At 44.2% G+C, this 25,126-nt stretch overlaps 1 protein-coding gene across 2 annotated transcripts in view; it reads right to left on the bottom strand.

The window, feature by feature from the left end:
* TAFA1 (TAFA chemokine like family member 1) overlaps positions 1 to 10,395 on the bottom strand; it is a 468,377-nt gene extending 457,982 nt beyond the window's left edge. For both annotated transcript variants that reach the window (XM_016204201.2, XM_087824673.1), the window contains exon 1: positions 10,278 to 10,395. In XM_016204201.2, coding sequence (XP_016059687.1) covers positions 10,278 to 10,395 — 118 coding nt within the window. The remainder of the gene's footprint in view (positions 1 to 10,277) is intronic.
* Between the last annotated feature and the right edge of the window lie 14,731 nt (positions 10,396 to 25,126).

The raw sequence follows: 25,126 nt of genomic DNA, 5'->3' as shown, positions 1-25,126 counted from the left end.
GTGAGGGTTTCCCAGATCTTCTCTGCTCAGGATGAATCGCCTCCTGCTCTAGGAGCTCTCGGTTAGAGCTCACATCACAAGCAGCTTGCAGGCTAGACTCACAGCTAGAGAAGGGGAGGGAAAGGGTCCAGATTTCTGGAAGAAATGGAAAGGAAGCTTTGCGACTCTCAGAAGTCGGCGGAATTGTCTAAAGCTGCACTACCTCGAACAGCAGTTACTAGACACGAGCTGCCATTGAAATTGGAATTGAAGCGCAGCTCGGCCCGTTTCCCTGTTTCCTGATGAGGCTGCATGGCACGCGTTTTGGGGTAGGAGAGGGATTCTGGAGAACGTCGGTCAGGTGAGTCACAGCAGGGCTGGTCACAGGCTCAACTGCGTGCCAGTGTCAGTCAGTGAACAGGTGCCGCCTGCAGAAGAACTGGGAGAGATTCTGAAGTGGCATCTAGGCGCTGTGGGAACAGTCACCTTGATTGATTGCCCAGGCCTGTGACAGACAGAGGGCAGGAGATTGGCACACAGACGCCATAAATCTGCTTTTACTTCTAAACAATCTTGGAAGTAGCTGTCAAAAATGTTGTCCTACAAATGTTCACCCAGTGACCTAGATTCTTAAACACATGTCTGTACATGGCATCTTGCATTTTCATCAGATAAAGAAATATAAGAAGCCACGAAGGCCATTGAACTTAATAAGTCATCATCTAGGAGGCATCCAAATGGCATATTCTCCCGTCTCATACCTTATCTTTCTATTTCAGAAAATGGCTTTATTTTATTTTTTATTATTTTGCTTTGTCATATATTTTAAAATTCAGAGTTCTGTGATGGACTGGCCTCTAGTTACAATTTCTTCACAGAGCGGCAGTGCTCAAACTTTCCTGACCAGGGCACGCTGAGGAAGTGAAATAGCAAATTCCCACCCTCCACCTCCCAAGGGGAGAATATTTAGGTAACCAGTGCCTGGGGGATACATTTACGAATCACTAATTACTTTTATAAAACAGCATGAGCCTATTAACATGCTCATATTTTATAAATGGTGCTCTATGGACACAGAAATAACCATAAAACGTTACTTACCCTGAGACTTACATTGCACAGGCTCAGAGGCTGTACCTATTTGTCACCATACAAATAAGTGTGAGGCTGATTTGCACATACATGTTTTACAGGAAGGATACAGATGAAACATTTGTGAACCACAATTCAGGAAAGTCTTAAAGTTCAGTCTCCAGCAAATTGAAAATCCAAAATATGTAAATAGGCGTCCTTACAGACTATAGGGTTAACCAAGCAGTTCACAGCGAACTTAATTGATAATGATGAAGTTAGACCCACACTCATTTGTAACTGAAAATCACTAACAACTCAAACAGCACTCAGGATACACTGATACATTGTCCTTTCCCCGAATTTCATGACTTGGAACTATTTGCAGGCAGGCATTCGGTGATGTTTCCAAGAGCTGGGAGCCCTTTTCCTGGTAGGATACTGAACTAAGAAAGCTCAGCCAGCCTAGTTACATGTCATTTCCAGTAGAGTCATAGCTCACCTGGTGTGTCACAGCTCTGTAGCCTGTACTTTCATGTGCAAAACGAATACACATGAAATCTTAGGTCACTTGCTCAAAAGAACCATGGCAAAAAAAACTTTGGGTTTTAAGGTAAGTTGACAACCTATTAGTGGACTTTAGACTAGATGCTGAAAGTTTCAATAAAGTGTTACGTTAAGGGCATATCTAGGCATCATTCTGATGCCTGTTGCTTCCTTCTGTTTTATTACATTTGCAAATTAGTATTTCTCCCAAACCTTAATCTAGAGGAAGATTCAAATGAGACTTCTGCTTAAGCTATTGGCGTCATTCTATAAATGCTCACTGTTTTATCAGACACCACTGAGGCCACTTAGCATCAGACAAAGGGCTCAGAGACCCAGTGTTCCAGCAGGTCGGGTATAACTCAGGCTGCGGCTGGACCACGGGCATAACTGCAAACAGGCAGGAAGGTGCGATAGGGATTCCTGGCGGGCCCCCCTGCCTTGCATCTCCCCGCCCTGCCTGCAAGAAGGATTTGATAATTCCCAGGAATCACTCAGCGTTGGAGCTGGAGGTCATCTCGCCTGAGGTCACCGCGGGCAGCCTTTAGTGGGATCGGGCCCTGAGTCGAGTTTCATTCGGCCCACCTGGCACGTACAAGATTAGGGAAATCACACACAACACCTTTGGTTTCGGGCTCACCTGAAAATATTGCATGCTCTTGCCGTATTGAGCCCGTCTCGGGGCAGTGAGGATGGCTTGTGCCCCCTACACAAGCACATGCTCTTTAGTTGGCGCAGTTCAGCATTTGTAATGGCTGGTCCTCCGGCCCATCCAATCAGTTTGTTACCTGCCTGGTGTACGAAGGTGTTTGGCTGCTCATCAATACAATCATCCAGAAAGTTTTCAAACAGTTTTAGCAGAAGGTTTTTTTAAATATACAAAGGTGATTTTATACTGAATCTTGCTCTATCAAGTGGATAAAATCAATGAATCAGTTCCTATAGTTCATTATTTGGCAGAATATTCCTGCTGTTTGTGGAAGGCGTGGGCACCTCCTTGGACCTGCTGGGCTCCGTGTGAGCATCGCGGGTGCCTCCCAACCCTCTCCCCTGGAGCCTGGCAGCTGGCTCCTTAAGTGAGATTGCGAGAGCTCCAGGGCCCTACCCCTTCCCTGGTCTCTCCCCTCAGCGTTAGGCATCAAAAAGGCGCAATGTACTGCTCGCCTGCTGGTATTGTCATTTTTAAAGTGCGTATCTGGAACTCTTGCTTGTTGACCAGAATATATTTACTGAACACTTACACAATATGTATTCGTGGGCCATATGACCGGCTGCCTACTGACCCTAACCCAAGATACACTGTCAACCCCAGGGGCTTGGGCGCCTGTCCCGCACCGTGCAGGCCCGTCTAAACCTGGGCCCTGGCCTCTGTCTTCGCTTCAAAGCTCACGACTCAGCCTGTTCACCGTGTGAGCGGAAACCAGAACAGCCTCGAGGGCGTCTACAGACTCAGCTAGCTCGGGGTCCCTCTTGGGGAAACTGGAGCACCCCCAGAAGAGACGGGCTAATGAGGTGTAATGAAGATGAGAACAGGTAAGTGCGCCAGCAGGACAGCCACCTCCGCTGAGGATGCAGGAGGTCCCCTCCCTCCCGCCCTCGGTGAGGACTGGTTTGCCCCCTCCCCACACGAAGGACGAATCGCTCCACAAGCAGGCAGATGCCTCAGCACATCCGTCCATCTTCCCAGAGAAAGTCACTGATACTATCACTTCTCTTTTCTTTCTCTGCAACTGTATTATGTAAGGATGGAGAAGGAGAGGGAACAGTGGGCTAAGAGGGCCCCTAAGGGCTCTCAGGACTTTATCTTTTGAGAATTCGATTAATTTACACAAATCGTTAAAAAAAAAAATTATCCACTTGCCCTGGTTGGGGTAATCAGTGGTACAGGGTCTGATTCCGGGTCAAGAGCAGGTACCTGGGTTGCAGGTTCGACTCCCAACCCTGGTTGGATGTGAGTGGGAGGCAACCAATGGATGTGCCTCTCTTAGGTCAATGTCTCTCCCCCTCCCTCCCTCCCTCCCTCCCTCCCTCCCTCCCTCCCTTCCCCCCCCTTCCCTCTCTCTAAAAGTCGATGGAAAAAATATTGTGGGGTGAAGATTAAACAAACAAACAGATTCGTCTTCTCTTTACCCCACAGAAAGGAAGAATGCTTGTGTAGTGTTTATGTTCTCACTGTTACAAAGATAAAGTGAATTTTTCTCTTGATATCAAAAGGTTTGAAAGCAAAAAGCCTTTCCCTACTTGCTAAGTGAGTTTTCTCTTCAGTCCCTCAAGGCCAAGATTTTAAATCTCTAGGGGAAAAAAAATCATGCCGTGACTGAAAACCATAGAGATTTAATTTTTACTACATTTGTAAGTATATTCTTTGGATTATTTTGATGAATGGAATAGCTGCCAAACACTGAGTGAAGTCCAGTATCTACTCAGATATTGCAAAGGCCCACACGAGTTATACTGACGGCCTGATGTTGACATCACTCTTCATTTGCTCTGTCTCCAAACTAAACACACACACTCACCGGCGGGTCCTAACTAACGAGGGGATGTTTAAGATTGGACCAGAACAGTCATTCCTTCTTTCCTTCATTATTTCACACATATCTTCTGAGCGCCTACTACATGCCAAGTTTCCCACTAAAAGTGAGAGATAAAAAGACGACTAGCGCAGGACGCCAGGGTTACCTTGGCCACACTCCTCAACACGTTTGTGATGTGAACAGTCACTCTCGATGTTGACCAAATAAAAAAAGTTTGGAAGCTTAAGTTAATCACAACCAGGTTTCCTATGTGCAAATCTTTCGGGAACGTCCTTACACTCGCGTGTCCGGCAGGCCTCCGAGAGAACAGCCCCGAGAGCTGCCCAGCGGCCCCCAGGCAGCCCCTCAGGGCCTAGAGCACCAGCAACACCGCCCGCTGGACGCTCCCGGAAAGAAAGGGGCTTCCTGAGATTTTCCTACCTCTACTTCCTCCTGTTCATTACACTGGAAATACTGTTTGATAATATTTCTAATTTTACCATAAAATGATGTCTAGGTAACATTTTGAGCCTTTTATTACAAAGCAATATATACCCACACTTAAAACAAGTCTAAAAATAATGAATTATAGGAAAAGCTCAATTACTCTAGTCCTCTCACTGCAGCGAACTAACACCGTATTAAGGATGTTAATATCCTTTCTGGCATTTCTATGCATGTGCAAGGATGTTTTTCCTCCAAAATTATTCCTGTGCTGACTATTCTGTTTCTTGTTTTCTTCGCTCAGCAGTAGATGATGGACTTTTTGGACACAGGTGCATATAGACACACGTCATCCCTTGCAATAGCTACCTCGAACCCCCTTGCGCAGATGTGCCATGAGTTGTTTTACCAGCTCACTTTTGATGGAGATTAAACTCTCCTCTAATTTTTTGCTATTAAAATAATTGTTGCAGTAACTAAACCTTAACATATATCTTTTCATACGTGTCCAATCCCTTTGTTGGGATAAATGTCTAGAAATGGAATAGCGTTAGGATTTGCACAGTTTGCCTTTAGGGAGACACTGCCAAATTGTTTTTTTAAAATGTTGTACCTGTTTATGCACTCAAGCTTTGAGAATTTTATAGAGTTTAAAATGGGAAGAGGCTTTTCTTTAAGAAATTAACAAGTGAAGGCTAACGTTCATTTGTGCAACTTCTAAATATTTGTTTGTAGTGCAGTATTATATCTATTTTCCTTAACTGTGAATTGAGGCCATAGAGTTGAGTTCACATTTATATAGTACTGTAATGATTCTCTTATAAGTTCATGAGATTTAGAGAAAATATTTATTTGCATCTCTAACTTGGTTTTAAATTTTGGGGGTCTTATCAAATGTTCATAGTTGCACTCTGACCCTGGGACGAGGTCAGGATTATCAAACAGATGACTACCTTTAGCAGACAACAACCGTCTGCCCTAAACTTTACACCAGTTCCCTGCACTCGGCGACCTAGCACTAGTGCAAGTTCTTGAAAAGCCAGTCTGCTGTCGCTATTGCTCTGTTCCTTTTATATTACAATTACACAACAATTCTTTGTTGCAATGTATCTTGGCATTCTCGTGCATGTGCCTTCAGCAGCTTTCAATGAAGTAACGTGGAACAATGAGGAAAAAATAAGTATGAAGCACACAACAATGCTTTTTAATATTTTAATTTAAAAAACACCCTTTAAAATGAATGGTAATGTTCAGTATGTAATAATTAAGCCATAAATGAATACCTCTAAATATATAGTTTGCTTAATATGGCTTTAAATCAGGCCAAGTGTAAGTTACACAAACGATTCTATTCAGAGTAATCTTTTTATACATCATTTCCCTACATCCCTGTCAATAAAATAGCAGTGACTGCAGAATAAATGATTCATTAGGCACTTATAGCTTCTTGTCTCATGTAATTTATCTATATAATTTTAAATTACTAGAGACTCTCAAGGATCTTTTCTCACCAAAGTATTTTGAAATTATCCATATTTTATTAAGTTTCAAGGACAACCCTGCACACACACACCCGCACACCCTCACATTAGAAATTAAGTAACCATTTAAGTTGCTGTCACAATTCGCATATTCAGAGCTAATGCTAAGGTAGGAAGTTACATGTAGCAAACCATTCACCCTTTTTCAGCTGTTACCCAGCCACTGGCGGCTGCAGGAGTGGAAGCTATTTTAACCCCCTGAAGGAGGAACACCACTTTCACGTTTCATTGTTTGTCTGCCTTCCGAAATGCAGTGCCCTCCTGATCGCTGTACTGTACATAAAGTAGGCATGAGTGTTCTTCAAGTTGTTATCATTTCCTGCATTAGCCCCAAAATAAAAATGCAATGTAGCCAAATGTTAAATTATTGAAATTACAAATGTGTTAATCTATAGCACATTTTACTCATTTGTGTAATTTTAAAATTCACTTTCATTTGATTGACTGTTTTAATCTTCCTTAACTAGTGAGTAACTGAAAATAAATGGTGCATTCCTAATACTGTAAGCACGAAAAGTCGGAAGCACTGAGGGAATATATTAGAATCAGTCAGTGTTCTAGTTCACATATTCTTATTCTGTTTGTGTACAAACCCACTGCATTGAGAAGACACATTGCAAACTCGTGGCCTCACAAAAACACTGCCCTGGGTTCATATTTTGACAGCAGAAATTGGCCCAAATCCCTAACCATCTCCTCGGGAGGCCCCGGCTGGCTGGTGCCGGGCAGGGGCACAGTCTGAGGAGGGGAGCAGCGCCCCAGGCTCCCCTCGGCTGCCGGGCAGCGGATCAGCTCCTGAGAGGCTGAGACTGGCTGCTTGGGACCAGGGCGCCACCAGCCTCGCTGCGCAGGGGACAGCGGCTGCGGGTAAGAGCCGTGCGGGGCCCCCGCCCCAAGCAGGTGAGGAGGTGTTGGACGGCCTGGCTCTCCCTCCGTGCGGGGCCTGAGTGAAAGATCTGTCATTTTTCACATTTCCTGCATACTTGGTATGCACATGGTGTCCGCTGGCTCCTGCTTTATGAAAGAGACAATTTTTCAAGCTTAGGCAAATGTGGCAAAGCTCAGGGTCTGCTGGGGTCTCATTTTTTCTCATCATGTCACTTGTTTTAACTGATTTGAGAAAATGAGATTATGTTTTTCCTCTTTGCTCATTTATCCAGCTATTTGTTTATTTATTTGCTCATTTAGAGGTGGATTGTCACAGAGAACTGGCCTGATTTCTCTCTTGTTTTCATACACATTTCATTAGTGTCCCTGAAGATTTAAGACCACAAAGGGAAACATCCCAACTCTCATCACAAAAATCATACATTTACTTTTAAAATCAAAACAGAAGACTGTGTTAAAGAAGACTCCTCTGAATGAAATAATCTAGAATATTGCTATGTCCAAGATCTATTGCTTTAATATTTTCAGCTATTCTTGAAAACCCAAGAAAGTTGAATAAACATATTAGCTACATTAGACTTTCAATTTAATATTGTTTTAATCTTTCTGTATCTAGAAAGAAGTATTTATAGTTTCTTCATTTCATCAATGAATCTGAAATGAGTCTCAAATGTATCAGCACTTGGGGTGGAAATTGGTTTCAGTGCTAGTTTCCTGGGCATTTGAAGCACAGATGGATGGTGTAACACCATGCGTTGGTCATGATAAGCAACTTCTAAGGGTAGGCAATGAGAAAACTAACACTGAGTTTTATTTGTCAGAACCTAATGATGTATTTCTGAGTTTAAAATTATAATATGTTGATAATAAACCTCATAAAGACATAAGTTTACTTATTACAAGTAGCATGGACATAACCCCTCACCAAAAAATCTCAAAGATTAACTGATTAATGGAGACGGTGTACATGAAAGCTCATTGCAAACTGTACTGTTTTTCGGGACTGTGTGCATAGAGCGGAAAATAAGACACATCATATTGGGTGATATATTCTAGCCATGTACCTACAGTTAAAAAACAACAGTAAGAGTAAAAGCCAAGTTTTTGACCTGACTATGTGCATGGACTAGATGTGTGAACAGCAAAGTTTGGTCACCTAGGTCCCTAACACGTCTCAGTCTATTAAGTGGGATGATGTCCGTGATTCCTGGTATTTATGAAGAGCTTTACAATTCACAAACACTTTCAAGGATGTTATGCCATTTACACCCCCACAACATCCCCAAAGGGGAAACTGAGCTCAGAGAAGAAAGTGACTTGCCCAAGGGCAGGTCACTGATGTTAAGTGGCAGCGATGACGGCCAGTCCCCAGCTCTGCCACGGCCGTGGGCCACCACCCACCAGCTCGGCCACGGGCTCCGCTCAGAATGGGTGTGCAGTTCAAAGGAGTCATGGATTGACGCACCTTGAAAGTTTTCACAAATTAGGCCAAGAGGCTCCCAATTCCCCAGGGGCTACTCGGCAAGACTATGGTCTGCACGGAGAGACAGCACTTGGGGACCAGGCTCCGGCTGAAGCCCGACCGGCCTGCCCCCGACAGCAGGCTGTGCGGTCTCAGGCTGTCCCGGTCCCTCAGAACTTCGTCTCCAAGGCAGAGGAGAAGGGGGGGGGGGTCCCCTGACTGTAAGGATCAAGCCAGACAATGGGAATTAACCTTGAGCCGGACTGAAACAGTTGCTTTTGTTCTGTTCTCTATTGTTCAGTGTGCCCATGAATGCGGACTTCCCGCGTTATTTCCGTGACTATGTAACAAGTCAAAGACATTTTCGCCCAAACAGATTGGTGATCAACTGGACGCAATGTGGGGGTTCCCCAGCCCCGTTTGCTGCTCCTGCACCTGGGCACCGAAGCCTCGGTGTCTGGCGGCGTCCGCTCCGGGTTCAGGACCCGCGCCCGGCGGCGGAGCCCGATCCAGGCCCGCCTGCGGGGGCCCCCCCTGCGCCCCTCGCCTTCCCTCCGCCCCCGGGGCGTGGGGGTGCGGGTGGCTGCGGCCCGGAGGCAGCCGCGGGCCTCAGCCCGGCTCTCAGGCAGCCCCCAAGCCCCGTCCCGCGGCGACCCGCCCCTGCGGGAACCAGCTGGCGCGCGGAGGACCCCGCCTGCGCCCGCGCGCCCGGACCCTGCCCAGCTGCAGGCAGCGCCCGGCGGGGGTGCTGGGGGCCGCGGGCGAGCCCGGGATCGGTGCCCGGGCCGCTGCCGAGCCCGGAGGCAGAGGCGGGGGCGCGGGACCGCGCGGCCGGAGCAGCAGGGCGGAGGCCAGGAGGCCGCCCAGGACCGGAGAGGGGGCGGGGGCCTGGGGCCTGGGGAGCCCGCGATCGCGCGCAACTGGTCCCGGGGGCTCAGACCCGGCGGGGGCGGCGGGGGCCCGGCGGGGCGAAGGTGGAGAGCGCAGTAGATGGATGCAAAGGCTGAAGCTAAACCGAAAATGGAAGGAAGCCTTTCCGAGAACCAGGCTGTACGGACAATCGAGCTGGGGGCAGTCACCAGAAAGCTGGAGAGGCAGGAGGGAGGACACCCAGATTTCAGCGAGGCCATGAACGGGGAAAGAACAGACCAAGAAAGCAAAATGCTTCGGAACTCAAAATTCAATACAGGAAAAAAAAAAATCAGGCTAAAGGGAAGTTGTCCCCGAAACTGCCCAGAGAGGGAGGCGCAGCCGCGGAGCACGCTGGCCAGCAGGCGGTGAAGGGAGCGGAGACAGATTAAGGCAGACAAGAAAGAGTAAGTTACTTTTTAATTTCTTTTTCATTGACAAACTACTTCCAAAGTCAGTTTTGGCACCAACATTTCCACAAAACCCTCAGCCACACATCCACCCAGAGGATAGTATCTGTACTAGAAAAAACGCTTCCCAAGAACACACACATCATTTGATCAGCTGCAAAGATCATATTCTGTCCCCTAAAAAACCCTCGTCTTGAAAATTATCCCACCTTTTGCAGAATATTTTGGTTTTGACCAAAGTATCCAAACACAAAGGACTCCTGTGTTTTAGGTGTGTATGTGGGGGGGGGGAGGGGCTGACTCTTAGAGAAAACCCCATTTTTGAGAAGTTAATAGAAATACCTCCAAGTTCTTTTAGTAAACACTCTCTTCCCAAAGCATCCAGCCAACAATATGTCTTGGAATTCAGAGGCAAGCTGCCCAGACCATAGCCCTTCATGTCACCTGCCTTTAGCAATCTGCTAGGGAGACGGCGGTGAGACTGGAGGCTGCGAGGAACCGGCCTGCTTACCTGGTCTGTGCAGGTGGTGCTGCTGGAAGGTGTGCTGAAGGGCTCCATGGCAGAGCAGCATTGCACAAGCACCTATCCACAGGTACAGGACCCAGGACATCGCAGAGACCATCGCCATGCTCTAGGAGGACATCAGACAGGGAGGATTAGCCCCAGCTTCAGGCCCCCAGCTCAGTCAGCTCTGCTGATGAGAGAAGGGGGGTCTCGGACATCATGCCCCTTTGCTACTAGAACAAATGACCCAGCAGAGGTCATGCCATGAGGTGGGATTGAAGCAAAGCACTCTCTAGAAGATCAGGACTTCAATTTTGAAATTCAGGAACACGGACTCCAAGGATTGCCAAAAAACAAAAATAAGTTAAAGGTTGCCTGTGGCTAAGGCAGTCTGAAACAGAGTATCGAAACCGAACACCCTGTTTCACACAGTGATCTTTAAGTTCTAGCTGTTTCAGGCATTGAAAAGCTGCCGACTCCTTTCCATTCTAACTTCATGGCAAGTCTGACACAAGCCTGAAAGGAAAGAGCGGATTCTTTTTTTTAATTCTACAGTCATGAATTTTTAATCACTGTGCTAGCTTCTAAACTAAGTAATCATTTCTCAGAGGCATTTTGTAATCTCCTGATGGAATCTGTCTTTTCGGCTGGACTTAAAATCAGAAGAAATTGTCTTCAGCCAGAAGGAGTTTCAGAGGCAAGATCTATGCCTCGACCATAGAGCAAGCCATCATTTACAATATTGCTTTGCTTCCTCAGATCCCATTGTGGCATTTGTTGTATAGTGTTGATGAATATGTATGTACAGGTGGTGTGTGTATTTATGGATGAACATACACCTTTTCGCAGGCGCTGAAACTTTGACAGTCTTATCGGCACCTATAAGGATCTTAGAGCTACAAAGGCTCAGCTGCGCTACATATTGTCCAATTTCTCAAACAACACCTTCTGCTGCATTTCATATTGCCAAATTAATCAACTTGAAACATCTCCCTTACTCAGCCAGGGATATGGAAGCATTTTCTATACAGGAATCCAGCTAAGTATATGCTTTTCTCTTAGAGAGCTTTAGAACCAAGATCTTTTATTTTTAATTTTTATTTTTTTTAATTTTCCACTGTAAAATCCTACACTTCAATTATTTCAACTATACATTTAAAACCTGCTAGTGACCTCCCATTGTGGCTTCTTTAAGTCATAGAAATTGGTACTCTTTCAAAAATTGTAATGTTCAGAAAGCAAAAATATACATTATGTGTGTGTGTCTATACAGACATAATACAAGATAATTTATGGGTTTTAAGAGAGAGATGCCTTTAAGAAGGGTTTTAGGGTATAATAGACAAATGGTGACAACCATAATTAAGTGCAAAGTAAGGATACATTGTTTCCAACAGCATGTGCTCTTGATGCCCCTGTCTGAGACTCAGATGGACCATTCACTTTGTAATTACTTTCGCTGCCCACTGTTTACTTTTGTACACAGCAGATTTAGCCTCATTGTCTCCAGAACTATCAGTGTAGCATAAATTCCCTTCAGCAGATACATAGCGACACCCCTCCTGTGAATCCTGAGCGAATGCATTTGGGGGCCTTTTCAAAAGACCGTGAAAACTGTAGAAAGACAAAACAGAGGTGACTGTGGCAGGCACTGACTGCTTGTGAATTTCAGGTAAAATGCAGAAGGAATTAATCTAAACTTGAAAAGAAGCCTCAGAACCACCACGGAAACTTACGGTTTCCCGGTGCCTGCCTCCCTCGCTCTCATCCCCACCGGATCCTAGCGCTCAGAGATCACGGTGGCTTGACCTCTGCAGGACTCCCCTTCCTTGCCTTTTTCCATGTAACTTTCTTTAATTCTCAGCATCACTTCCACGGCTCCTACATATCGCTCCCATGGCTCACTCTTCCCCAGAGGTCGTCTCTGTGTTAAGAGGTGTTTTCCCCCAAATAATGCATGCAGCCCCACAGCGTTCTCCAGGGACCATGAATAGGCTACACATCTGCTTTCCGAATCTTAAATCCTTAAAAGGGGCTTCTTACCTGAAAAATCCAGCCAAGAGCAGAGCACTCTATTAGTGTTCATTGGAAAGCTCTAACACTTCCTAAAATCCATCTGTGCCACAATTCGAGATGTTTGTAAAGAGAGCTTCCCAATAGTCTTCTTTATCAGGATTAAAAAGATAGGTTTTTCTCCTCTGATGCTATTTCCACAAGAAAGGAGACACCGGTTCATTCAGACTGTATTGTCAAAAAAGGAGCCAAGGTTTGAGGGGTGAAAACGTTGTCATTTTCACCTTTAAATCATCCCCTGGCATCACCTCTGCCTGACGAGCCCTTTGGAGTGCTGGTGAGACAATGTGCAGTTTCCCGATGAGAGTCAGTTTATAATTAATGACGGACCGTCCCCTCTCCTGTGCATTCGGGGCAGAGTAAGGCATCAAAATGCAGGAGCCGGGCTGCTGTGCGGTGCTGTAAGTAGCAGGAGCCGGTTTCAATACACCCCTCCTCTGTAAAGTCCCACACGTCTTAAAGTGACACTACCCCCTGTTCCAGCCACCGGGAACGGCAGCCCCCCCACTCGCTCACCCGCAGCTCAGGCAGCCCTGTAACTGTGCGTCGCCTGGTATGTGAGGGGAGAGGGTTACCAATAATACTCATTTGCCAAACGAGCGAAGAGGGAAAGAGAAACAAAAGGAAAAAGCATTCTGCAAAATATTGATAGTGTTAATGGGCGTTAGACTTACAACAGTAAGTGGGAAAGTGAAATATGAGCCATTTCTAACCCCTTAATGTTCTGATAACCGGTAAGTTAACCAAAAATATTAGTAGGTGTGTATAAATTTAAGTCTCTCAATTGTTTTGGCAGCTAAACCTGGAGATATGGTATATCTGGGATACAGTATAAATGTTTATATGCATAAGCCAAGTAAAAACCTTCTGAGTTTTTTAACCTGTTTAATAAATGGAAATATGCCATTTTCAGCATTGAAGACTGGATTTTGACAAAGAAATGTGCTGAAAGCAATATGTTTAAATGTCCCTTTTCCTCAAATAACGTGCTGGGGTGGGGATGGGGAGGGGAAGCACTCAGAAGTTCAACATTTTGTTTCTGGTACCACAGATTGAACACTTGCTTCTTTGGAAATCAAGTGTGTTTGGATCGTACCTAAACGTCAACGATGCATGTGAGGTGACCTCGTTGTCACTTACAGATTGCACTAGCCGTGATTCTCAAAAATGCTCATTCAACTATTTCACAAATCCCCTATAAAGCACCTACTATGTGTATATGCATGGGGCAAGGCAGAGAACGTGATCAATGTGCCTCCACAGCCATAGGCTACACTGCCTAGTCTTTCATATTACTTTCAAAATCAAGTTAGTTCTTATAATTTCCTCCCTCAAAAACCTTTTGAAATGCTCTAGAATACTCTTGCCTTTCGCAGGCATCATAAAGAAGGTTCGATGCTGCAATGAATCTTTGGAAGCCACTATCTTTCCTCGTGTTACAAACAATGAGGAGTGAGGGACCCTTCAGGCTCATCAGCCTTCCCACTGGCCTTTCTCGTTGCGTAATGCACACGTAATAGCTCTTTGTAACATATCAACTGTTTAGTAAACCTTACCAATAACAAATTTCAAGATAACAGTAAGCTACTAATCTTACAGTTAAAAATAAGTCAGAAACGCCAGAGTTCCAGTTGGTATTGCATGGCCCATTTCTGTGGTTCATTGTTGCTGTATTGGTGAATATATGTAGAAAGTTGACACAGAATATGCAATATCAAGACAAAAATAATAAAACATCATCAGCGGCTAATGTTTATTAAGACTTCATGTGCTGGCACTTCCCTATAGTGTGTTTCCTGTAAGGTGTAACTCAACCCTTTTTATTAACCCCCTTATTAATTTTATTTACTAACCCAGATACATATTGTTATTGTCACCATTTCATGAACTGTGAACCTGATGGGGGAGAAGGAGATTAAGAAATTTGCTCAAGGTGCCCAGCCAGGGATCACTCAGGTGTTGAGCATGGACCTACGATCCAGAAGGTGGCATTGGATTCACAGTCAGGGCACAGGCCCGGGTTGGGGGCTCCATCCCCAGCGGGGGGCGTGCAGGAGGCAGCCGATCAATGACTTTCTCTCATCATTGATTTTTCTCTCTCTCCCTCTCCCTTCATCTCTCTGAAATCAATAAAGATATATTTCCAAAAAAGAAAAGAAAAGAAATTTACTCAAGGTAATAGAGCTAGTAAGTGAAAATTACAATTAAAAAAAAAAAAAAAAGTGTTGGAAAGAAGCCTTGCCCTTTCAGGTTTAAGTGACTTTCTCTGTATATATGTAATAAAACAAGAATATCAACACGGTTACATTTTTTTCTATCAAATACATTGTAGTCTATTGTATTGCATTGAATTAACATTTGTCCTAATAATAGAAGCATCGGTACATATTGACATTTAAGGCAACTTAGTTCATTCTCCCAGGTGGAAGTGAAACTACTTTCACATCTTTCAAAGGTAGTTGGGCTTTTCTACCTCCTGGCAACCGCAGGATTGTGCTTCCTGATCCTTTATGGAGCTTTCAGCCGGTGAGATGTCAGCAGAACTGATGGTACTGCCGTAAGGCTGGAGCATTTAGTGGTTGAAGCAACAACCCCTCAGATCTCTCTTTGCCACTTGAACAGGGACTAGCTGCACTCTTAGCCTTGATCTATAAACGACCACAAGGAGTAGAGGCTCCTACCCCATGCCAACCCATAATGCATGTTCATAATGAATTCAGAATAGTTTGCTCTTTAAGCAATTGAGACTTTGGGGCTATTTGTTATTACAGCATGACCAAGTCTATCCTGACTGATGAAAATTTTAACTTGTATTATCCATATATTAAACAAATTTTTATGTCCCGCCCCCTTTTCTGAGCTCTGAGGAGATAGCAGTGTAAGCATCACACCTAGTCCCTGCCTTCCCAGAGCCTCTGCAATAGAAATCCATTGAGATTCTTGATTAGAGCACTGATAAGTCCAAAGCATTGGTTACTGCAGCTGGAGTCTCTAATTGTTCTTATAAGCCAGGAGCTGTGAGCTGATCACTTGTGTTGCCCATGGTCGTGCTCTGCTCAGCCATTTTTTTATGCAGCAGTATTTCAAAAAGCAAAAGGCCAGAGCACCATTGTTTTAGCCCATCCAGCTTCATTAATTCAAAATTCCTCAACCAGTTGGGTGTTCAAACCATGATCCACGTTAAACCCTTAAAAGTACACATTTCAAATACAGTATCTATGCAAATGCACATTTGTGGATGCAAAAAAGAAAGAAAATCCCAATCACCAGAACTCCTTTCTACAGAGAAACCCACATTTATTCGTAAGAAAGGTTCAGTGAAAATAATTGGGGGTGAAAGCTGAAACACTCAGCATACTTAAATAACCAAGAATATTCAGCAAATTGTCCAGCGTAGTAAAAGGCAGGGAGAGGAAGAATGGAGGGTAAAGTATGTCATAGGGAGGAAACCTGGAGGGAAGAAAAAAATTAGTCAGGAGCAGAGAGGCAGAGACAGAGAGAAACACATTAGAGGCTCAGAAAGGAAAGCACTGAGGACAGGAGTTTCTAGTGGGGATTTCTTAGTGGAAAAATATATTCTGTGGAGTATGGCTCCTCCCTGTATCTCTCCAAATAATCATGAAAGTCTGAAAAAAAACCACTCACATATACAGGGTGTCGCCCCCAAAATGTATATACACTTTAATAGCTGATAGCTCAATTTTAAAAATGAAATGTATTTTAATAAGCACTGCCTTTATAATTATTTGAGGTGTGTGTATACATTTTGGGGGGGACACCCTATACTTTGTAGTATTAAGTGACTTAGGAAACCCATTGGAGGGCCTGAATTCTGCATCAAGGCCCAAGTGCCACCAAGAAATCCTTCATTCCCATGACTACCCCACTTCTCATTCCTTGGCATCTTTAGTTTAGTTTAGGAACAATCCACTTAATTATTTGGCTAATTTTAATTCACAAATGTGCAGAAAAAAATGAGACGAACAAGATTTTATGTCTGTGCATATTTCTAAATTGAAAAACAACTAGAAGAATTTAAATAAATTACATCTGGAATGAGAAACGTGCCAACTTTCAGTCTAATGCAGACTAAAGTGGCTGATAAGCATGCACACCATTTAAATCAGTTCTAAGTATTTCTTGAAATAACACATTTTGATTGTGATTTCACAACCCTGATGTTTTCCTTGTTCCCTTTAATTGACTCATGTAAATGGAGGCGTGGATCAAAGGACCATTGTCGCAGCGCCTTACCTCTAATCCCTGTGCTTGGAAGTCCAGTTTCTGTTTTTGTGGTAACTGGGGCTGCCCATCGGTTGGTTGACAACGGCTGTTTTAAATCCCTGATCATGAGATGGCAATAGGCCTTTTCCCTTGGCTCATTAATGATGTTGCCGCATCTTTTTCCAAAGTCCAACTGCATAAATCACTTACCTTCTATCACCTTTTTTCCAGAACTCATCTGAAACACCCGCATCTGTCACGGGGTCCCACCTAGCTCGTGCCCCACACCAGACACACAGCAGCATCCCTATTGTCAGTCTTCCCTTTGGGCCTAAGTAAGGTGCATATGTACACTTTACCCTGTACCCTGCATGGTTTCAAAATATATTTAAGCTAAGAATTGGAAAAGAATGATGCGTAGGAAGCAGATGAAGTACAACGAGAAAATCTGAATTATAATAATAACATATAACACTGATGAGGATTGATGGTCATGTAATAATGAGGAGGATTCTATTATATTGATACTTTGAGGGACCTTTTCTATGTACCACTCCCTGGCTGAGCCCACACATGCAGCGTCTCATTTAATATAAAAGTGCTCGTAAGTCTGTCTGGCAGCGGACCCCGCTCTGTGGATGAGCATTTCAGAGAAGCTGCGAGACCAAACTCATGTCACACCTCTAGGAAGGCGGAAGGACTGCAATTCAGCCTCATCCTTAACTCCCAAAGCTCTCAGCAAGCAAATTCTAGGCAGACAAATGAGAAAGAAATAATAAACTTCACGTGATAAACATAAAGAGGCAAGTAAGCGAAGCAGGTGAGCCTGATGCGCGTCTGAGCCCAAAACACAGGCCGTCGGGCGGCGCGGAGGCATTGCCGTGAGACTCCAAGCTTCCCGGCAGGAGACGCAAAGAGGAAAACAATTATTTCTTAAAACTGCACAGAATCCACGGGGTAAAAAGAGTAACAAAAGCAAACAAAAAACCGAAACTACTGATCAAGGAAAAAATAAAAATCATTAATAGAAAGAGAATGAGCTTAGGCCAAGTCATTTCCGACCAAGCTGGTGATCTCAAGGCTGTAATTCGGGCCTGAATATATAAGGCAGATTTTCAGTAACCGTGAAAACAGGGAAATGGAAGACAAGACTTTCCTTAGGCTGGGAGCAAAGAACCCCTCCCGCGGGAGCCTCATCCTTCACCCCCAGCAGCCTCCCCGCAGTTGCTTCATCGGTTGCGCTTCCTCTGCGCTGATCTCGGCTGCTCCCCGCAGAAGAGGGGCAGAGCCCGAGGGGCTCCTTTGTTTGCCCACTTTCCCCTTTATTCCCCAAGTGAGACAGACAACAAGTGGAAACGTAACAGCGTCACCACCTTCTCTCTAATCAAAGTGGCAAATAAATTACTGCTTTGACATCAAGGGGTCGCTTTATTACAAGAGTATAAACATATAAGCACAAAAAGGTCATGAAATGACTGCTTTGATGATAATAAAAGCAATGACATGATTTCTTTGGTTTATAAAACTCTTGGATCCACAAGTGGGTTCATAGTCACTGTCCCCCAAACTCGCTCTAAGACATGGCCCTGCGCCCACTCGCTGGTTCAAGGCACAAATGAAGACCCTTTGCGGTCTCCCTCTGCATGGACTCCCGCCTACCAGTCCTTCCTATTCACCGGGCCTCCCCTGCACGCCTCAGATCTGTTTCCCCCGTCCCTGTCCACTCAGTCACCACCACGGCTACCGTCCACCTTTCACCTGAACCGCGAACTACGGCAGCACCTTCCTAACTAGTCCACTTGCCTTCGAGTGTGCCTCCCGCCCATCTCCGCAGCCACAGGGAATATGTTTGAGGTGTATGTTGATCCTGTTATTTAAAAACCTCTCAGTGCTTTCCTACTAAGCTTAAAATAAAGCCCAAATGTACAACAGTAGTTGACAGGGCATTGTATGACCTATGGCCCCTGTCTACTTTCTAGCCTCATCTCTTACAAATATTGTCACTCTTGGCTCCTACAATTCTCTTTTCTTGGTCCTTGAATGAGACAGGGAAACTTTCCCCCAATAGCCTCTCTAATGCTCCAAACCAGGCCAAGTCACCATGGTGTGCACTCCCACAGCTCTCAGAATATCATCTGTGTATCCTTAATTACGTTGTAATGAGCTGCTTCTGGAATTACTGTTTCTTACCTGCTTTATCTCCTTACTAGAATCACCAGGAGCAATGAGAACCAGCATCTTGTTCAATGTATATCTTCAAAATCAAACCTATACTGTATACTACCTGGTGTAGGCAGTCAAATGTTCACGTGAATAAATGAATAATAATGAATGAACCAAAAGAAAATACGAGTGCACTCTCAAGATGGCACACATAATGAACTCTTTTTCTATAAGTCAGTATTTTTTGTGCACTCTCGCCCCCCAATAGCCTTTGCTAGCTCTTTTGCTAGCCAGTAGCATGCATTTGTGAAGTGTGACACTTATTCGGGTGACCACCTTGTTCTGTGAGAGTTTATTGTTATGACAGTAAGGAAAAGAAATTGGCCAGTATATTAGTTTAAACCCATATACCTTGCTGCTACTGAATTTATGTTGGATTTTTTTTGCTGCAACAAAAATATTAAACTGTCCTGAATTTTCAGCCCTGGTTCTCAGTATTTGATGTCCAAATATGGCCTGATGGCAAAGCTCACAGCTCAGTTTTGATGAATAAAAAAAATCTACAAATGTTAAAAATCAAATGAAATCACTTAAATTCCATTATGTTGAAGCTGGAAGAGACCCGTCCCCCAGTGAGGACAAGTCTCCTCGCCTGAGGCTGTCTCCTCCCTGCGCCCCTCCTCTGCTGCTCTCAGCCCAGGGCGGTGGGCCTGCCCGCGGTGCTGGAAACGCTCGCTACCCTGCTGGCCCGCACGGCAGCCACTGCGCGCACGCGGCTGGTAAAGGTTTGATAGGCGGCTAGCACAGCTAAGGAAATTCATTTTTTTACTTTATTTTAGCTAATTTAAATTTAAATAGCTACCTACGGTTAGTGGATACTGCATTGGACAGTATAGATCTAGGATATACCAACTAGGTCAAGGAAAATAAAACTTGTCACCTGAAATAATTTCAGTAACCTAGAAGAAAGATCTTAAATGACCAGTTAGTAACCTTCTAGGACAAGAAGAACATAGAAATAAGGAGGTAGACTGTGCTCGGTTACAATGAACAGAACAACAAACACAAACAATTCAGACTAGAGTAAGAAATGAAGAGGGCGCCCCTCGCAGGCGGACCGTGCAAGGTGGGCTCGCCTCCGGAGAGGGGCCCATCCAGCTCCAAGCCACCGAGTCCAGCCCGCGTCCGACTCACTCTGCCTTTCAGGGGCTCCGCTCTGAGGCAGCCCCCCATGGCTGCCAACAGCTGTCTGACTCGGTGCTTCTTTACCTGCACAATGACAAGAGAAAGGGTGGCTTTGAGAAGCCTCTCGGGTAAGCAGAGAAGAGCCCCTCCCGTGGCCCCCGCAAACCACCGCTCACGTCACCTTGGCTTCACTGTGCTCACAGCCTGAGCCAGGCACCGTGGTCAACGGAAAAGATCACACTTTTTTGCTTAAACCTGTATCACACGCTCATGTCTAAATCAAGAGAGAAATTAGCTTCCCCTAAAAGAGGTGCATGGAGTGAAAGAAATTAGGACAGTAGGAAAGAGGGAACTAATATTTAACACATCATCACAGTGTTCACCAAGGCTGGTGGCGTCTTCATGTGCACCTTTAGGACTAAAGTACTTTGATGTTTGTATTAGTTTTTTACTTATAAAGAAACATATTCATATTTTTTAAAGGTAGAAAACTCAAGATTTAAATAGGAAAAATTTTAAGTTATCAATAATCTATCACACAAAAGTTAACAGCACTCCCATTTAAGTATACAAACTCCTAACACTCTTCCAAGCATGCATATTTTGTTGCTAGAAATTTCTAAAAATTGTACTTTAATATGTAATTTGTTTTATGATTTGCTTTTTTAAAATAAGACTATCACATTTTCCAATGTCAGTAACTATTACTCTAATGGTGGCCTTAATGTACTTCATCAATCTATAGTACTTTTGTTTCTCTAAATATCCCACATCCATTTGTTGCTTATAAATTGTGGGTGATCTTACTTTTTGTCAGTAAATTTTCTACAATGCAGAAAATTAACAAGAACTTTCTCTCTTTCTGTAGGATCCTACATGTTCTTAGTGGTTAACTACGACAGAAAAACATAAATTCCCTTTCCTTGGGATGGGCTGCAGTCCCATGAACTTTTCTTGACACCCCAGGTTGATATCTGATTTGCCTTTGAGTAAATTTCTCTTCTGACTTCTGTCTTATGATCAATATGGCTGATTAGCTCTCCTCTTTTGTCTTGTTTGAATTTCAATTACAGGAAAGACATAATTTGCAGAAACAGAGAATATACAGGAAATAGAAATACACATGTATTTGAACCCGAAGGTTCCCGGGCCGCCCTCCCTTTATTCCCCTGCTCCGTGCCTTGGCTGGGGGGGAGTAAAGAGAAGAGCTGGGCACGGGCTCTGGGGTCCGAGCGCTTGGGTCCTCGCCTCAGCATCACGTGCTCCCTGCGATCCTATGCAGGTAGCTTCACGGCAGTAAGTCTCTGTAGACTGAAAACCAAACTGGCCCTCCATGACGTAACTAAGGTTTAGCCCTACGTCTTACGATGCCGCTTCCCTCTTTATGCCGACGCAGATTCAGCTTTTCCCGTTGGCCACATCCTTGCCTCCCTTCCATTGGCACAGACCTCACCTGTGCCTTCTTTCTCCTAAGTCAACCACCTTTCTCGACGGGGTTCGGGTGCTTCTTTCCTCGGCCTCCCAAGCCTGGTTCAGACAGACCCCCCTTCTCTGTAAGACTCAGATGTGTTTCCAGCGACATCCACTGCTCTGTGCCGTCTGTTTCCCTGCGCCTCACTACACTGCCTGTCATCGCCTCATCTCAGGTAAAGCACAGTGCCTTCCAGTCCTTCAGATGTGCCCTTCTTGACTACAAGCTTTTGCACATCTGGTTTCTCCTTCTGGAATATTCTTCTATCCTATCTTTGCCCCCAAAAACAAACAAACACATAGACCACAAGACTCAGCATAACTATTTGCCCATATTTCCAACCTAAACATAATTTGGCTCCTACAGTTACCGTGCTCCAGTCACTCTGGTCTTCTCTCAATAATGCACTTGGGTATTGATTCATTCAGCAAGTATTCATTCAAATAACAGGGTAGAAGGAAAGAACTCGAGAACTGGGGAACAAGGTAATCACTGCACTCTCTCACACTGTGGATACTTTCCAGGTTCAGGCCTTTGTACATATAATACAAGCTCCTGATCCACTCGCTGTTGTTCACCTATCCTCTGGCAATGTATCTGGCACATAGTAGGTGCTCAATCAATATTTATAGAATAGATGAATAAGTGAGAGTGAGTGAATGGATAAACATAGCCATTTTTCATTTATTCATGTTTTTGGTGTTTTATGAATTTGCAGCAATATTCTAAGCAAGCGGTTGGCAGTGGGCTGAGCAGGGAGGAGGCTAGGAAGAAATTTCAGATGCTGTGTCTGCGTGTGTATGGGTGTTTGTGTGGGAACCTGAGTCTGAGAATGTCTAAATGTGCACTCCAACCACATCCTAGTGCCAAAGAGAGAGAGTCTTGCCTTGCTTCGTGTTTTCTCTCATCCGCCCTCTTGTCCCTTTCTCCGAACACACCATATTGACAGTAGGCCTTCCCCACTCTTGGTTCCCACCCTCACATTTAGGTTTTTTTCATACCGAAATGGAATGTATGTGGTACTTCTGGGAGTCCCAGCGTAGCGGGGAGAATCTGGCAGTTACTAGTTTAGAGTAGAGGAGAAGAGAATTATAAAAATGAGCTCCAGGGAAGCCCTGGGCATTCCTCCTGGGGCATGCCCATGCTTAGGTTCCCTACACCTGAGGTCCTCAGACTTGGCTGTGAATCACAACTACCTGGGGAGTTTTAAACTCTAAAGGCCTCCACTTCAGATCAATCAAATAAGAATATTTGGATGTGGGACTCAGGCAATAGTATTTCTCAAATCTCCTTAGGTGGTTCCAATTTGCACCCAAATTTGAAAACCACTGCATTAAAACAAAAAATTACTGTAGGCCTCTAGTCACTACAGGAAACCCAGAAATACCTGTGATTTCTTAGTTTCTAACTAAGAGACATGCTCTCTATGTTTAATAGATTTAAGATTAGCCCAATGTATATGTCTTTATTGAACGCTTACTATGTGCTTGACATGATAATAGCTACCATATAAAACCTTTATTTCCTTAATTTAACTGCATAAGATTATGTGAACCTTAATTCTAAGCAATGGTTAGTAGACTACATGGTGCATCCTTATAGCCCCCTTCTTGATTTTTAGTCATTTAGCCACGTTTCCCCTTCCCAAACTAACTGGTTCTAGGAGTCTCCCCCTCCTGTGGATCAAGGTAGCCTCATTCCCTGGCCATGATCAGAGATGAGCACAAAAGCCAATTTGTGCCAGATACTCAAGGACAGGACTGCAAAGATCTCATGGAAAGACACTTCCTTGTGTATCTAAAACAGCTTCAGGAAATGGTTTTCTCTTTCCATCCAGACCTGCCCAAGAAACCAGGCCATTGACTGGAGTCATTAAAGGCATCTGGGGATCCTGAAGGAGTGTCAGCCTTACTGTGAGGCTGAGTACCGTGGAAAGCAGAGTGAACAAGTGGGGGAAACGTCTTTTTCTGAATCAAACCCATTCTAAAGTCCATTCGACACTAGACTTTTCCTGTTCTAGGTTAAGGCAGCTTGAGTTGGGCTCTCTGTTACTTGCAACCAAAAGCATCTTAATTAACAGAGCATGAAAAGACAGCCTACGAAAATAAAAATATAAAGCTAAAAATATCCCAAAGGTTATTTATTCCAAATTCTCATTTTAAAAAGATTAAGCCCAAAAATCTGAAGTGCTTTGTTTAAGGTAACACCTTCCACCTGACCTGATATTACCCAGAACTGGGCCTTGATCTCAGCTGTCTTCATTGCCAGCCAGTTGTTCATTCTACTAAACTCTAGTCATCTTCCTGTGAACATTCACTTTAATTTTCTAATGTTGGTAAATTAGGTGTGATGACCTTAATTTTTAAAATGTCATTAAATTTCCTTGGAAGAAACTCTCTCTAGAAATAGATATTCTCAACCCTCTCTCAGAAAACATACTCAAAGCCTATAGATATCATTTGATTTTTAAATGTAGACATCATGAAAGAATATGTAAAACTGTTGAAAATATATATCACACAACCCACCCCCAACCCCCCAAAAATATTTAGAAGTTCTATCCAGCTAGGCTGCCTCAGTAAATGATGTTGCTGAATATATAATATACTTGAATCTAAATTTACAAATGTTCCCCCTCCCCTATATATAGGAACGCTGTGTGCCTGAGCCCACTTGCCATCTGTCACCACATTTTCCAAATTTCTCTTCCACCCCCTCCTCTTACACAATCTTATCACATAAAATATTAGATTTCAGGGATTTGTATAATTTCATTAAATTTCCTGAGCCAAGTGAAAATAGAGGAAGTACTGGTATATCAAAAGGACTAATTTTTTAGTGCCCACCCCATACCCATGGTGGCCAGTAATGCCCTTTAGACAGAATTTATGTGGCCAGGAATAACTAGAGTAAGTTTTTTTTCTTCTTATGGCATTTTATATTAGGAATTTGCAGGTGTTCCCCATATTGCAGAGAGGAATTTGGAGAGCTTCCAGAGAGTCCTGACTCACACCATCATGTTGCTTTGTTTATTACCTTTTGTAAAGTTTTCTGAGTTTTCTCAGATTATTAGAAAAATACTTACCAGCCAATCAGGGATCATCCATGTTGCTGCTTTCCCCCTACAGTTTTGGAAATGATTTTTTAACCACCTAAAAACAGGGTGATTCTACTCATCCAAGTGCCTAGGACAGACACTTAAGACTTTTACTTGATTTCTCTTTTTCCTGCATCCCACGTACAACCCATCAGAAACCTTAGTGAACGCTTTTGTTTCCAGACCACACGGGAGGTCCCTGACAGATGCCTGGGGAGACTGGATATAGAGTGTCAAGTCTGCTACACAAGGAAGAGTTGTTAGGGGTGGCCCCCTGCCCCGGATTTTTCCTGCTTCTCTGGATACGTAGGTGAAAAGAGGCTTTGCAATGAGCATCCGGCAGTGCCTCCCTATTCCTCTCATCCCCGCTCCTGGTGGCTCCGCAGGGCTCATTTATCACAGTGTCTCAACCATTCTCTGATCACAGGGGTAGTCACATGACTCAGGCCTGACCAATCAGAAATTCCCACGTTCTTCCAACAGAGATTGGTCCAGATGTGGGCATATTACCCAAGAGGAGCACTAGGACAAGGGTTGCTGTGTATTCATTTTCATTTGTTTCCAGGAATTTTTTTATTTCTTTCTTGATCTTATTGGTAACCTAGTCATTGTTTAATGACATGCTATTCAGCCCCCATGCGT

This window comes from Miniopterus natalensis, chromosome 15 (genome assembly GCF_054644295.1).
Source record: "Miniopterus natalensis isolate mMinNat1 chromosome 15, mMinNat1.hap1, whole genome shotgun sequence".
Lineage (NCBI taxonomy): Eukaryota > Metazoa > Chordata > Mammalia > Chiroptera > Miniopteridae > Miniopterus > Miniopterus natalensis.
The sequence above is the reverse complement of the archived record's forward strand: the minus strand, read 5'-3'. Positions and strand labels throughout refer to the sequence as shown.